The sequence below is a fragment of the Branchiostoma lanceolatum genome, chromosome 2 (genome assembly GCF_035083965.1).
Source record: "Branchiostoma lanceolatum isolate klBraLanc5 chromosome 2, klBraLanc5.hap2, whole genome shotgun sequence".
In the NCBI taxonomy this organism is placed as follows: Eukaryota; Metazoa; Chordata; class Leptocardii; order Amphioxiformes; family Branchiostomatidae; genus Branchiostoma; species Branchiostoma lanceolatum.
The window spans coordinates 23,605,627-23,620,383 of record NC_089723.1 but is presented as its reverse complement, the minus strand read 5'-3'; the positions used below and the strand labels follow the sequence as shown (position 1 = coordinate 23,620,383).

General features: G+C 42.1%; 2 protein-coding genes across 2 annotated transcripts; both read left to right on the top strand.

Annotated features, from left to right (window-relative positions):
• Nucleotides 1-1,467: 1,467 nt before the first annotated feature.
• On the top strand, nucleotides 1,468-7,879 carry LOC136428038 (insulin-like growth factor-binding protein complex acid labile subunit). Its single transcript, XM_066417284.1, has 7 exons — nucleotides 1,468-1,657; nucleotides 2,226-2,497; nucleotides 2,989-3,860; nucleotides 4,128-4,285; nucleotides 4,896-5,092; nucleotides 5,544-5,717; nucleotides 6,946-7,879. Exons 1-7 carry the CDS (start codon nucleotides 1,483-1,485, stop codon nucleotides 7,165-7,167), a joined length of 2,070 nt encoding a protein of 689 aa, XP_066273381.1. The 5' UTR covers nucleotides 1,468-1,482; the 3' UTR covers nucleotides 7,168-7,879.
• A 427-nt stretch (nucleotides 7,880-8,306) lies between these two features.
• LOC136428037 (TATA box-binding protein-like 1) lies at nucleotides 8,307-14,124 on the top strand. The gene is made up of 6 exons (XM_066417283.1): nucleotides 8,307-8,749; nucleotides 9,512-9,594; nucleotides 10,995-11,058; nucleotides 11,587-11,690; nucleotides 12,165-12,259; nucleotides 12,756-14,124. The coding sequence occupies exons 1-6, from the start codon at nucleotides 8,546-8,548 to the stop codon at nucleotides 12,923-12,925; spliced, it is 720 nt and encodes a 239-aa protein (XP_066273380.1). The 5' UTR covers nucleotides 8,307-8,545; the 3' UTR covers nucleotides 12,926-14,124.
• Nucleotides 14,125-14,757: the final 633 nt, after the last annotated feature.

Below are 14,757 nucleotides of genomic sequence, written 5' to 3'. Positions count from 1 at the left end.
GGTAGGAAGAAAATATAATATAACTGACAAGTTTAGGAAAAATAACACTTTGGACACCAATTTTTTTTGACAAGTTTTATCTTTCTTTTTTTCTCACGAAAACTAAGATATATAATAATTCTGACAACAATTCTACTGCCCTCCCTACAAACTGCTTAGCCTAACTCATTGAATCGCACTCAGTATAGCAGCCGCCCGTAACAGGCCAACCCCTAGCCTAAGCTAGAGGGGACATAAAAGCCCCGGCCAGCTAGAGTTGGCGTTATACAGACTACAGACTGCTTATGTAAAAAAAAAACTCCAGATAGTGTATGATCAGCGACGTGTTTAGTATATGATCGATATGTGTTAACTTGTCTCGGGTTGGTGCTGAAACACTAGAGGCAAGTAGAAACAGACTCCTGTCTCCCGGGGATCGAACCCGGGCCCACCAGTCCAAAGGCCGCATGCCTTAACCACTAGATCGGTTAGACTGGCCAGTTGGAGGCGCTTGAACCCCACTGTTACAGTGCGATATGTGTACAAAAAGCTTGATATTGCAATTCATTCAACACATCCTAAATCCGGCCTGAATAAGTTTGAGAAGTTCTATATCCACATACAATGGAAATGGCAATTGCGTGACGCGACGTGACGTGACGCGACGTGACGTGACGCGACGTGACGTGACGCGACGTGACGCGACGTGACGTGACGCGACGCCTATATTATTATTTGCGGCCTACATTGCGGCCTGCATTACGGCCTACATTGTTATTTGCGGCCTGCATTGCGGCCTACCATGCGGACGTCTGTGAGCACACAGCCTGTGCGGAGGTCTGTGAGCACCCCTGCGAAGGCTGCAATTTTTGTCGTTCTGGGCAAATGCAACAGCATCCTTTGTACACTTATGGCTCGTGCCCCTTAGAACTTGACCTTAGTTTTCCTAACTACGTATACCCCACCTACCAAATATCTTCAGGATTCGCAGCTTCTGGAGTTATGCTGTCCACACACACACACACACACACACACACACACACACACACACACACACACAAACGGCACCGGCAACATAACCTTCTTGGCGAAGGTAAATATGAATTGTTGATTACAAAGTCCTTGGGTGACTTCACGCTAAACAAACGAACCCTGCGCAAACAGCTGATAGCCTGTATTTTGTACCTGCAGTGTGTGTCTGAAACTGTGCTCATTGTTAGCCACGGGTCAGCTCGGGGACACCAAGTGCAAAGTTTATGAGGTGAATATTTTGCCTTCCTGCTCATAGAGCTGTCACACAGGTATGCTAACTACATCTTAAATGTTCATCTTTATTACTCTAAAATCTAAAGTGTCTCAGAGGTCAGTCGATATAGTTACCATTGGGTGTCAGCAAATGATATATGCAATGTGCACATGCGTGCATATCAGAGAGCTCATCTAGATTTGACGAAAAACAACTAATCCGGATTATGTCGTTCAACAGGTTCAACAGAGGCTACCATGACCCAGAGTTGGATTCCCGCCATTTTCGTCGCTGTTGTGACAGTGGTGACACGTGCGTGTCCTGACGGATGCCAGTGCTTCAAAGATGTTCCCTCCGTACACTGTAACGCCCCTGACCTAGACCATATCCCACAAGGCATCCCGGGAAACACTACGCTTCTACAGATGCAAGGTTAGCATACAGATAGATCTACTGAAACGTTTACGTCGTGGTGGTCGTGTTTATTATCTACACCTCATGCAACATGATTGTTTGTTGCTTAAAATGGTCACATTACCTTAACTACGCCAGTGAAAGCAGAGTTATTGTTTCTGGTCTGTGTGTATTCGTGCCGATGTGTGTTCTTAGATATTTGAACATTGTAGAGTGACAGGATGTGAAGCGGAATACGGTGTAACCGGAGACGTCTGATAGGCTTGGCTTGGGCAGGGTCCAAAGTTGATCCCGCAGGCTGGCAGGCAAGTGCATCGACAGAATTAGCGAGAAAATGACAACAATGAATACGAAAAGATATTTACAAAACCTGTGGGCTATTTTCAAAACTAAGGTCTATTTTTTATTTCCTAGTCTACAGGCGCTACATTCATGACATGCGTGTAGTTGCCTTTACGACACATCATGACGTCAAGATGGCAGTGCAAGTGCTCAATCTTCTGTACAAGTGTCTGCGGCAACCTGAGTCAACACCACCGATCTATTGATGTCCTCTAACATCTCATTTACTTCCCGTCTACCATAGGTACAAAGCTCGCTATTATTAGAAAGGGCGATCTGAAGGGCCTTCCTGTGTTGAGAACTCTGTACCTGTCCGGAAACCGACTGCAAACGATAGAAGTCGGGGCGTTTGACGACACTCCCGCCCTGGTGGACTTGGAGGCAGGAAACAACCAAATCACTGAGCTATCTACTGGGGTCTTCCGTGGGCTCGACAAACTTCAGGAGGTGCACCTCAGTATGAACAGCATTACTGATATCCCCGCCGGTGTCTTTTCATCTCGGCCTAATCTACAGGTAACGTTAAGTCTAATAGCAAGGCTACTCTAAGCTATCTTTAGAAAAGCAAATCTGTGCTGTTTTGAGTGAATCCGCACATTCATCGAAAAGTCAAATGGTAAATGCTCACCAACAAGTTACGAGGCTTAATCATGACCTCATGATCGGGCGTGAAGCGTAAGTTGTCTGAAACGCGCTTAGCTAGGAGATGAATAATGGTGATACTGTCTCACATCTTATTTAAGTCGTGCCGCAGGAGAGACGCTCGTCTTATCCATGATCACTTTGTCTAATGGCATCAGACTAGACAGTCAAGCCAGACTAGCACATTTATCATTGACGTATATGAATAAAACGATGCACGCAGTAACCCTAAGATGTTTCATTTGAACTTAAGAGTAAAGTACTTAACAGATTTGTCATAGGATTGGCAAAAGAATACCCATTCTTGAGTCAAGTCGTTTGATAGCTCTCATGATCAGATGTAGACTGTTTACAACTTTTCTCAGATTGTGGACCTCCAGAAGAACAAGATCACGTCCATCCAACCAGGAGCCTTCTCTAATTTACAAAATTCTGATGTCTTCGAACTGAGCGATAATAACATCGGAAACATCAAAGATGGCGTCTTCCAGGGTCCCCAAGGTGCCACAGAGCTCATGCTCGGGAACAACAACATTTCCTCCATCGAGCCCACCGCGCTCATGGCATTCAAAAAGCTGACACTGCTCAGTTTGGACAACAACAACATTTCAGCGATAGGTGGTGTGCTGCACAATCTCGAAAATCTTGACGTCCTGTCCGCGGTTAACAACAAACTAACAAAAATATCAGACAGCGATTTTGACGGGTGTGCTAAATTACGAATTGTAGATCTCTCCGGCAACCAGATTACTGCAATCTCACAGCATGCATTTCAAAACCTTCCAGACTTGCAGAAAATTGTACTGAACAAGAATAATATTTACCGAATGGACGCCCTGCTTCCACCAGGGCTGAAGACTTTGCACATTCAGCAGAATTTCTTTGCGGAGATACCGCCCCTTCCATCAGGCATCATTGAGCTGGATACGTCCTACAACCCGATAGAATCTCTCAAAGAAGGGCAGTTTTCAAACCTTACAAACATTCAGGAACTTTACCTGTCTGGTATCAAGTGTTTCTCGGAGACGGGTTTGATAAAGCCCGGTGTGTTCGCCGGACTGGGTCGTGTAAAGTTGGGAACACTGAGCCTGACCAACAACAGGCTACGCCACGTTCCCACAGAAGCCATTGAGCACATAGGCAATATTACCGACCTGAATCTGTCCGGAAACAACATCTCAGCAGTCGGCCCCAAGGACTTTGGTCATCACACGTACTTCTTCACACTGGACTTGAGGTCAGTGTGTTTGGGGTTGGTTGGAAAGAGCTCTCTATCTCTCTCTCTTTCTTTCTCTTTCTCTCTCTCTCTCTATCTCTCTGTATCTCTCTCTCTTTCTCTCTCTCTCTCTCTCTCTCTCTCTCTCTGTCACAGTGTGTGTGTGTTGCGCCTTTTTGTGTGTGTATCACAGTGTGTGTGTGTGTAGGTGTGTGTGTGGGTACGTGTGTTTGTGTGTGCGTGTGCGTGCGTATATCTACATTATCAACAGACATTTTCCATGTACAGTGACAACAAACTGACGTCGTTACCAGAGGAGGCTCTGATGTCTGTGGATATCTTCATGTTGGAACTGTCCGGAAATCCGCTCGTGTACATCGGACCGGATGCCTTCAAACACGGACTCTTCCACGTTGGTCTGGAAAATACCAAGCTCCGAGTCATAGGTACGTCAAAGCCCGATTCACAAGGGTCATAGGATGATCATTTACACCAATAAGCGTTAGATATTGGTGGGAATTTCATACTTGCATCAATTGGAAGTTAAGTGAAGGTTAATGATAAATTATGCAATTCAGGGCCTCATTTACATAACTGTTGAGGAAATTGTTATTCGGGCGGAGAAGATGATCACCTGTTATATTTTATGCAAATTAGGACCTCGCTAGCATAATCAAGGAGAAATCGTCACTAAAAAAACGAAGGTGTGAGATCAGGGAACCCTTGTTTAGCTTGAAATCAACAGCAGCATTGTATATAAATGTTTTATGTGTATGAGCCTCATCTCAGAAAAAAACAGCAATAATAAGCCAGATAGATAGATATATGCCCACTTTGCAAAGTCTCGTAGTCCGTTTACCTATATCCTAATAGCACGTAGACTAGACGATGAAATTGCATTTTGCATTAAGAAATCACAAAATGGATATACTACTTGATGAAGTCATAGTTAAACAAGCTTACAATACCAAGTAGGTGAGTTTCTAAAGGTATTGACGACGTCAGTGTCTCCTGTTGCTGTCCCTGACCGGTTCCTGTGTTTGCGATGATGTTCAGATGAGTCAGCGTTCAACAGCTCTCAGGGCATCAAATCCCTCACCCTGAACAACAACAGTCTGAACTACCTCCCCGAGCTGGTCTTTGCCCCACTGACGTTCTATGGCGACCCCCAGGAAACCCTCCTACTGGATGACAACCCCTGGAGGTGCGACTGTCAGATGCGCGACTACGCGAAATGGCTGCAGTCCGCTTTGGTAAAGCATTTTATTTCTAAAATGCTCAGGGTAGTCTAACTCAGTGATATGGCCACTAGTGCTTTAGAGTGGGGCTCTGGATCACAAATAACATAAAATCGCATACCAGAGCGTACATGTACAGATACATAACAAACAAATTCAACATACAGTAGATAATGAAAATAGGGGAAGGGCTAGCAACAGCTCCCTGTAAGAACAAGGAAAACTTGCAGCCCTACATCACTAGGCACTACAAGGTTAGTAGAACAACATAATGATAATGATGACGATGAATAAATAAAGTCATTATATTCCGAATGAGTAATAATATTTCAATTCCAATAATAAATGATGCTAACATCTGGGCATCATTTTCATATAATGTTTTCTATACATTTAACATTTTCATCAGAAATCATTTTGAAGTGTGTGTGTAGTCCTTAAAGCGAATAACCCAGTCTTGTTACAGAACATATGGGTACTTCATTGTGACGCGCCACAAAGTCTGCACGGTAAAGCGCTGCGGGACGTGCCTGTAGACCAGCTGACATGTGACTGTCCCCATCTCACTTCTCCCAACATCAGTACCGCAGGCAGCACCACTGTGGTCCCGGCTGGCCAGAGGGCCGTGCTAAAGTGCGGCGTAAGTTCGACATCCTTATGTTGTGATTCGGCCAAACTGATTATATGGATGAAATTCTCTGGGCACCCAAAAGCTGATGCGAAATGAAACGTTAGTGCCTTCATTACGACATCTAAGTGGTCAGAAATGTTGAACAAATGACTAGAGTCAATTCCACATTACCGTGTGGGAGATAAGTAACTGTTAAGAACAATTTCCAACATTTAGTCGATGTTCTAAATAGTTCTGCTGTGTTCCAACATGTTAGACAAATTTCTAACATTGCACATGTTATTTGTATCATTTTCGAAACTGTTGCAACGTAGATTCGAATCATCATTTGTTCCTACATGTTCCAACATTATAAAAACATGGTGTAACTGGGTCAGTGGGTTGGGAACAGAGCAATTCACACATCCCTTCAAAGTATAGGGGATTAGGCCTAGATGCCATGTATAAACACCTCAAGACAAAAGTCCAGACGTGAAATCTAAAAATGTACAGAGGCAGACAATAGAGTGCAATTAGCACCTACTTTTATGGGGGCAATAATCCAAATCTACCATTTGAAAAATGATACAAATTGTAGGAACATGTTCCAACAGTGAAACAATCACATAGATGTTTGAACATTGTCCTAAATGGTCTTCATCTAAAATTGTTCAAACTTATCTGAAAACCCTCTCGGTGACATGGAATTGACTCTAAACATACAGAACATTGTATAACAAATCATATATTTTTGTCATTTCACATCTTATATGACTTTGGAGGACTTCGCCAACTGATATCCATTTTCCACTATTTTCTTTTCATTTACGGCGCATAGTTTCTCATTTTGCATCTTCTTTGTACGATTCACATTATGGTCGCAACCTTTTTTTCTTCAAGTTGGAAACGGACGAAATCTATATAACAAAATTACGGTGTGGGCGTATCATTATATGAATCTGGAATCCATATGCAATATAACATCTAAAAATCTATCTTTTTTTTTTCAAGTCAACGATCCCCTCCGATTTGACTGAACCTTAGCTTCCTTCGCAGACATTCTAGGTGCGACCGGCATTTCGATGATATTTCTGGGGAGCGCTGATTTGTGATTTTCAACGTGGGCCAGGCTCGAGGAGCTCGATAGCACATGCAAATCAGCGCTCCCTCCAAGATGAAAAAAAAACGTCTGCCGCACCTAGGAGGTGTGTGGAGGAGGCTGCTGAACCAAAGGGTGAAACTTGTTCCCCTCGATTAGGTCACGTGCTGCCCTGCCGCAGCTGTCGTCTGGACAACCCCGGCCGGGATGAAGCTGAGCGTAGACTCTGACGTCACAGGTATCTCCGTGTCTGACGACGGGGCGCTGGTCATAGCGTCAGCGACGTCAGCGAACTCAGGATCCTACACCTGTCTGGCCGCCAACTACCTGGGGAAGGACCAGGCTACTGTGCAGCTAACTGTCACTGGCAGCATTAAGTAAATCCATAGGTATCTGCAGCTGACTCTAATGGACAGTCCCCAATTCTGTTAATATAATAACTTTTCATCACAATGACACACACACATATACGCGCATTGGCACATGGTGTCCTCTGGCAATATTATAAAGAATAGAATAGAATCAGAAATGATGCGCAAAATTGGGCATTTCCACCTGGAATTAAACCAATGACATATACTTTAGACACGAAAAAGACATTGGAGCAAAAGTCATTTATTACGATATGCTGAAATAATAAAGATCGCGTAGCCTGCAATTGTTAAATGTGTTTGTCAGTTGCAATTCTTTCTTGCTCAATTGAACAATTAATGTGAAAGCTTGCGGACAATGATACAATCGTGAATTAGACCTGTTTTGAATATCTGTTTTAGATAAATGTCTGTGCGTTTGTTCATGGTGCATATGCATGATGGCAACCAGAGATTTGAGTCAGTGCAATGCATGGAGTCAGAATATACGTCACGATTTTGCCCCAAAAGATCTTCTCGGAGATTTAAGGACTACACAGGTTCTGGTCCTGACCTTGGTACTCTCGACGTACGAAATATTTCAGATAGAGGGCGTTCATACGTGTACGGCCGATAGTCAGGTTTGCAATTATCCAGTCTCCCAACGTGATGTTCATTTTGCGATACAGGGACATTATCGTTATTTTTTAGACTGTCAAAATAAAACTTTTCGATCATTTGAACAGTTTTTCTTAACATTTTGAATTGTATTGTTTTGTTGCACAGTAACGTGTTAATGTCCTTACTCTGAACTACATTGATTACTCGATTGACATTTTATTAAACGTTACTGGTAACGTTATAATCAAATTACGGCCCAAACGTCGGCAATTTTCTCAACCTATAATTTGTGCCTGGTAACGCTTGGTGCGATGAAACCAAAACATTCGAAAAACGTGCAATGAAACCAGAAACACCTGGAAAACGTAAACAAAGTGCTTCATAATCACAACATCTGCTTGAAGGGAGCCGTCATAAACTGACCAATCAGCTGTGCTTTCACCCTTTGTCCTTATTCGGGAATAATCGTGCTGGGCCGATTTTTACCGAAGGACGAATGCCGTTCTCTGATTGGTGGCGAAGAATAAAGTTCCTACTTCGGCAGCGCTCGTGTTTCGGGTCAAAGTTGTCACCCAACATGGCGGAATAGGACAGTTCCTTTCTCGAATCACCATGTTTTTTCACCGACTTTCCCGACACACTAGCTAATTCGAATATACATAAAGGAAGAAGTTTCATTCGAGCTTTATTTTCAATATTTGAACCTTTTCGTGGCGTATTTCGTGCGCCTTGGATAACCCCACTCCGTTTTGACAACAACAAACCGACGTTCGAATCTCCAGTCCACGATGTCTGTCGCCGCGGCCTCGCCAGAGATTTGTCAGGATCTCAGCAGCAAAAACTCTGTTCCCGGGGAGCCGGCTGCACAGGAACAAACTAGCCTAGACATTGACATCGCCAACGTGGTGTGCAGCTTCAGGGCGAGGTGCCACCTTAACCTGAGGATGATAGCTTTAAACGGGGCCAACGTTATCTACAAAAGGGAGCTGGGGGTGAGTGGAGGGTTGGTTAGGGGTTGGTAACATTCGTTGTACTGTAGTCGTACGATCGCAAACTGAGGGCATTCTTAGGATATATTCGTACATGTGACGTACAAAAGGCTGTCTTATATCTTTGTGGGCGGTTGGTTCTGTTGGCCTGATTGAAAATCCTATAACATCAAAATCGTACAACGACCTACGATGAATGTAACCACACCGTTAGGGGCAGGGAATATAATTTGTTGTTGGTAGGAAAAGTAAGACAGATAGAATGCTACATATTTATTGATGACATCACGTGGCATATAGCAACTGTTTTAAAACAAATAAGGAGACAGGTTGGCCCAAACATGAGTGATCAATTATGGTGTGGATATGATAATACATATGCATCAGGGCGTTGTAACAGTATGGTTCAAGTGCCACTTACTGACCAGTCTAGCTGGTTTGGACCTTTTAACCTAGTGGTACGTGCATTGGCTTGCACACTAGTGGCCCGGGTTCATTTCCCCTGAGCCAGGACACTGTACTACTCACCCCTTGCATTTCAGTGATTCCCACACAGGCCCAGTGAGTAAATAATGGCAAAAAGTGCCGCACAGGGATATTGAACTTGGAGATTTGAAGACGAACCCCAAAAAGGCGGAGTCTACCTTAAATAAGGCTTGGTGCCAAACCTACTGTTTGTAAGTGTACAAGAATGAAACTAAGTTCATGTAAAAGGGAGTTCAAAGAATGAAGGGTAAATCAACTGTAATTGTTACCTCCTTTCAGAAAGTCACAATGAAGCTGAGAAGACCATACTGCACAGCTAACATCTGGTCATCCGGCAAGATTGTGTGCACAGGAGCCAGAAGGTTAGTCAAACTTGGTCAAACTGGTGGATAAGAACTGGCTATAGGTTGATTTACATAATTCTTGAGATTTTCATGTTGGGTTTATGTTTGTGGTTTTCGTGGCGACAGCTTTACGGTGAACTTAAAACCACAGTGTTGCTATCAGTATCAGTACAGTACATTGTACTAGTATGTGACTAATGCTACCACAAACTTAAAACCACTTAAAACACTCCATTTTCTCCTTAGGCCACACCATCTTAATTTCAAGGATGACATCCGCGCGCGCATTGATTTTTGCCTGTTGTCAAAAAAAAAAATCTCCTCCTCTGAGGCTCCACTGAATTCCAGAACTTGCCGCAAAAGGCCAGCATTGTGCCGACTTGTTATGTACTTTAGTACTACCACAAAATATACGTCAGCATCAAATTTCACAAGAAAACTGGGGGCGTATAAGAAAACTGGGGGCGTATTTGTGGATTGGTATGCCATCGACGTTGGCTAGGGGGATTTTGCGTTTGCACAGTTGTACGAGAGACTCGCGGTGGCCAGCGAGTATTGCCCAGACAATTTCAAACACGACCTATCCAGAGTGGCTCTCACACGTTTCCTTTGCAACAATGAGAGACATGGGAGAGGAATTGAGGCATTGATATAGAGGTCTCACAGCGAGATTTGTAAGCATTATCCATGGAATGCTTAATATGCAGTTCAATGCCATGTATGTTGAAACTGCCCTTATGGTTGTATATGAGTATTCTCATCACCGTCATATATCATCCACAGCAGGGCTCGAAATAGTGGGTGCATGTGTACCTGTGTGCACCCAAAATTGGAGCTGTGCACCTAATTTTTGACTGTGGGTGCACCAGTGCACCTAGATATTTTTGTAGGGTAAAGGGGCACTATTGCACACTAAGTATACAGGATATTCTTGAAATGTAAGTATCAGAAATAGCAATATAACCTTTTGTTTCTACCAGACTGCAATCTCTACCCTGACATGTATTCTATTCATACATGTAGATGAAAAAGGAGATGCAAGTTTAAGATGGACCCTTTACCCCATCGGCCCATCCCCTGCACACACATACACACCTCTGTGTCATCATATGTTGTTTTTTGCCATCATTTGTGTGGAACAGCTACATCCATGTTAGTAAATTATGATGATTTTTATATACAAGAGAATTAAACTTAAAAGTGTATGTTCCCATGTGTAGCCAGTTGCCCTTGCATCAGCATCAAAGTCCTGCCTCCACATGTTTTTCGGTCATCCCCTCTTTCGTTTCCCCTGGGAAGTGTGAAGGCTTGTCATTGCTCAGTCCCTAGTCAGTTATCAAGTCAGATGCTGCATATTCTGTATACATGTACCTACAATGTACAATGTCAATGTGTTTTCTACAATCTGTTCCTTACAGTGAAGATGATGCCAAGAAGGGTTCAAGAAGATGTGCAAGAACCTTACAAAACATGGGATTCCAGGTAAAGCTACGATAACATTTTTGTTTACATATGATGGGCAATTTCAGAATGTCCCCACAGTTCAAACATAGATGCTTGTGCTTAAGTTGTGGTCTTGAACACTTGCATTCAACTAGCTATACCATTTGGGACTGCCAAAAACTAGCTGAATGCAATAAATGAACCAGGTGTGAACTTTTTAATTCAAGGTACATATAAAAAACAGTACAAACATTGACTTTTGAACAGATTGCTGCAGGTAGCTTACTGTAAGTCAGTGGAATATAATCAAGTTACCGATAAGTGTTTGCTTTTGTTCATGCATGTGGCTAGGTGTTACACAAATATCACAACAACAGCAAAATGTAACCGTTTGTTATCAAAGTGAAGTACAGTACTTTGAATGGATAAATGTTCAAGTCACTGATATTTAGTGTGTTTTTTGGTCAATGTATAAACACAGACACACTTTACAGCTCTGTGTGTCCATGTACCTTGTTTAGAGTTGATAATGAGTATCTTTGACATTAGTTTTGTTTGTTTTGAAAGGTGCACTTTAGTGAGTTCAAGGTGGTGAATGTGCTGGGGATATGTTCCATGCCCTTCACCATCAAAATCACCCTCTTTTCCAAACAGCACAAGGAAAATGCAAGGTATGTACTACTTTCCATTTTTAAGATACATGTACATCAAACCAGTTTAGCTCAGTGAAGAGCTAATCTTGCACTGGTCGTAAGAGAGAAGTCAGACGCTATGTGCCGTTCATTGTACCAGGAAAATTCCCCTTAGCTCTTTTTGACAAGCTAGTACAAACAGTGGACGCTAGCTTAATGTCCGTTCCAGTAACATACATGTTGGGTGAGTGACATCAGCCAGGATTCAAACTCCCAACCTCTTGTTCCAAAAGCAGGGTCGCTAACCATTGGACTATGCATACTACAAAATGTTTACTCACAAAGGTTCATAAATTAGGATATGGCTTTCTCATTTTCAATACAATATGATATGAGATCGAAGTGTTGAAATTTAGTATACTTAATTCTTAAGTTGGACAGAAAACTGGATATAAAGAAACTTGTTGTATAATCTTCATTGTGATGATCATATATTCATTTGTCCTGCCCCAGCTATGAGCCAGAGCTCCATCCAGGGGTGACCTACAAGATAAGGAACCCCAAGGCTGTGATGAAGATTTTCTCTACAGGAAGTATCACATGTACAGGTTAGTTAGTTTGTTACAATACATGGCTTAAATGGCAAGGCTCAAAATGCGGGGTGCATAAAATTATGTACTTAAATTTGTGCATCCCAAATTGGAGCCGTGCACCTAATTTTGGATTATGTGTGCACCAGTACTCCTGGATATTTGTTTAGGATTGTGTACGTAAAGGTGCTATTTTACACAAGTATACAGCATATTCTTGACATTAAAGTGTCCGAAAAAACCCTTTGTTTTAGTGTTTAAGACTTTGAACATGAAGTTAGCTATTGAGAATTTCAGATTCAGGCTCCGAAGAATTATATTATAAGTATATATTGATTATCATAACAAAATTTGCAACATTGGCGCAATTGCCTGGCACAATTTGGCACAGTCCAGAGATACCTTACAATTACAAGAAGTTTTGTTGAATGTGTAAAATTTACTAATTCTTTACTTGAGGTAGATTGTACCATTATCATGTTAGGGAAACGTACATCTTCTCCCATCTTCCCAGCGCCCTGTGTGGCTAACATCCAAAGAGCTATAGAACATATCTATCCATTGGTTCATGAGTTCCGAGGAGATCCGGTGGTACGGGGTCCGCGAAGGGGCAACACCGGGGAGGGTGACGTTGATGACAGTGAAGAGGAAGAAGACAGTGAGGATGAGGAGGAGGATGACTGAAGATGATGTCTGACGCACCACTAACTGATACAGCACCACTCTATTGTGGGTCACAGTTATCAATATGGACCAGTCTATATAAAAGTAGAGGGTGTAACTGAGGGCAGTTACAACAATGTAGCAACAGAACTCTCCATACTCCAGTGTAAGATGGTCGTCACTTTGTGTTTTCCTGTCCCAGTGTCTTAACTGTAAATACAATATTGTAATGGGTAAAATATATTCATACCTATAGAACCACAGTAGCACCCTAAATGGACGTCCAGGTAACCTTACATAACCTTGCCATATTGGTTCAAACATTCAATTGGTTTATTCATTGAATCATTGAAAGACATCATTACAATTTATATATTCAATGGTATCTTGTAGTATTAATAGAGAGACAGCAGTGCTACAAAGGTACATTTGGTAATTGAACTGAGACTTTCTATGTGTTGATATAATTGTAAGTTGCCAGTTTCTACAAGCATCCTGTAGGACATACAGCAGTGGTGTTCTGTGAACAGGGAACATGAAGTCACCATGGATGGATTTTGAACTCTAAGTCTGAACACCATTTTGATAATGACATCAAATCATGACTGGTCTCACGGTCAGCCAATCAGGCAACAAGTCATCACTTCACCTATCACATATTGGTCATAGCAGAGATGAGTGAAGGCAACCACATTTTGTTGATGCCCCATGTATTGTTTCATTCACAAAAATTATTTGAGAGTGTTTGTTATCTATATTGTACTTCAAACACTTTCCCTCCCTATTATGAAGGATGCTTTTGCTGTTTGTTGCTACATGCAACAGTAGATGTAAAACTGGTTTCTGTTGAAGGGCTGTCATTACTTCATTCCTTTATGCCGAGTCATCAGGAGTAGCACTATGCTCACCAAGTGGTTAGTGTCTACTTCTTTAGCCTTTAATACCGGTGTTAAATACCAAGAATGGGTGGCATCTCATATAAGTTGGATTTTTGCAAGTACACTGCACATTTGTACTAAGCATTTTGTTGCAGAAGTATATACAGGATTTATATACTAGTATTGTACACTTGGATTTATAGAATAGATCCCCACACCCTTCTACAGTATCAGAAGTGTTTGGTGAGATTCTGTGCTCAGACAAAGCTGGGAATCAGACAAAACTGGAACAATATTTAACCCTTTTGGAAATAAAGTTCCACATGTAGTGGTCATTGTTAACCTGGCTTTGGTTTCATTTTAACAGACTTAGTAAAGACCTTATACCTCCATGAAGTATCTCGAGCTTGCATTGAGTGCATGCATTGTTTTATTTTGTGCCGTTGATGATGCAAATAAGACTCTTTGATTAGCATAATCTATATTAAATGATGATCTTCTCTACCAGAGTTACATACATTGTATGTATTTAGTCCTTTCCTTTGGCAGAATTCTATGTTTACATTTCATCATGATTTATGCAAATGACTTCCACATTTACACATCATGGTGATGTTCACCATTAGCTAACTTAAGTTAGCCTAAAAACGAGTGCAGCAGATGTTTTCAATATGGGGCAAGGCAAAGAACTTATCTTACTCTCTCTCTCTCTATTTATATATATATATTTCTATGTCGCAATGAAAACATTTCTCAGAGAGCTACAATTTGTACAGTACATGTATTCTTACCTGTGAGGCACACATCAGACGACAGCTTTAGAGATATCTTAGTGATGATCCGCAACGGTATTACTTCTGCATGAAATGAAGTAGAACCTGTCTGGTCGCTCCGGAGCTTATTGTGGGTCACCTCTGACATGTGAGTGGCAATGAATATTGCATGACAGCTTGGTCTTGAGTGAAGTAGACAATG

What these genes read in the sequence shown, in the direction of transcription:
- LOC136428038 (XM_066417284.1), top strand. Translation starts at nt 1,483, where the DNA reads ATGACCCAGAGTTGGATTCCCGCCATTTTCGTCGCTGTTGTGACAGTG. An exon ending in CATCTCGGCCTAATCTACAG is followed by an intron (nt 2,498 to 2,988) that starts GTAACGTTAAGT and finishes AACTTTTCTCAG; the next exon opens with ATTGTGGACCTCCAGAAGAA. An exon ending in GGGCCGTGCTAAAGTGCGGC is followed by an intron (nt 5,718 to 6,945) that starts GTAAGTTCGACA and finishes CCCCTCGATTAG; the next exon opens with GTCACGTGCTGCCCTGCCGC.
- LOC136428037 (XM_066417283.1), top strand. Translation starts at nt 8,546, where the DNA reads ATGTCTGTCGCCGCGGCCTCGCCAGAGATTTGTCAGGATCTCAGCAGC. An exon ending in TCTACAAAAGGGAGCTGGGG is followed by an intron (nt 8,750 to 9,511) that starts GTGAGTGGAGGG and finishes ACCTCCTTTCAG; the next exon opens with AAAGTCACAATGAAGCTGAG. An exon ending in CAGCACAAGGAAAATGCAAG is followed by an intron (nt 11,691 to 12,164) that starts GTATGTACTACT and finishes GTCCTGCCCCAG; the next exon opens with CTATGAGCCAGAGCTCCATC.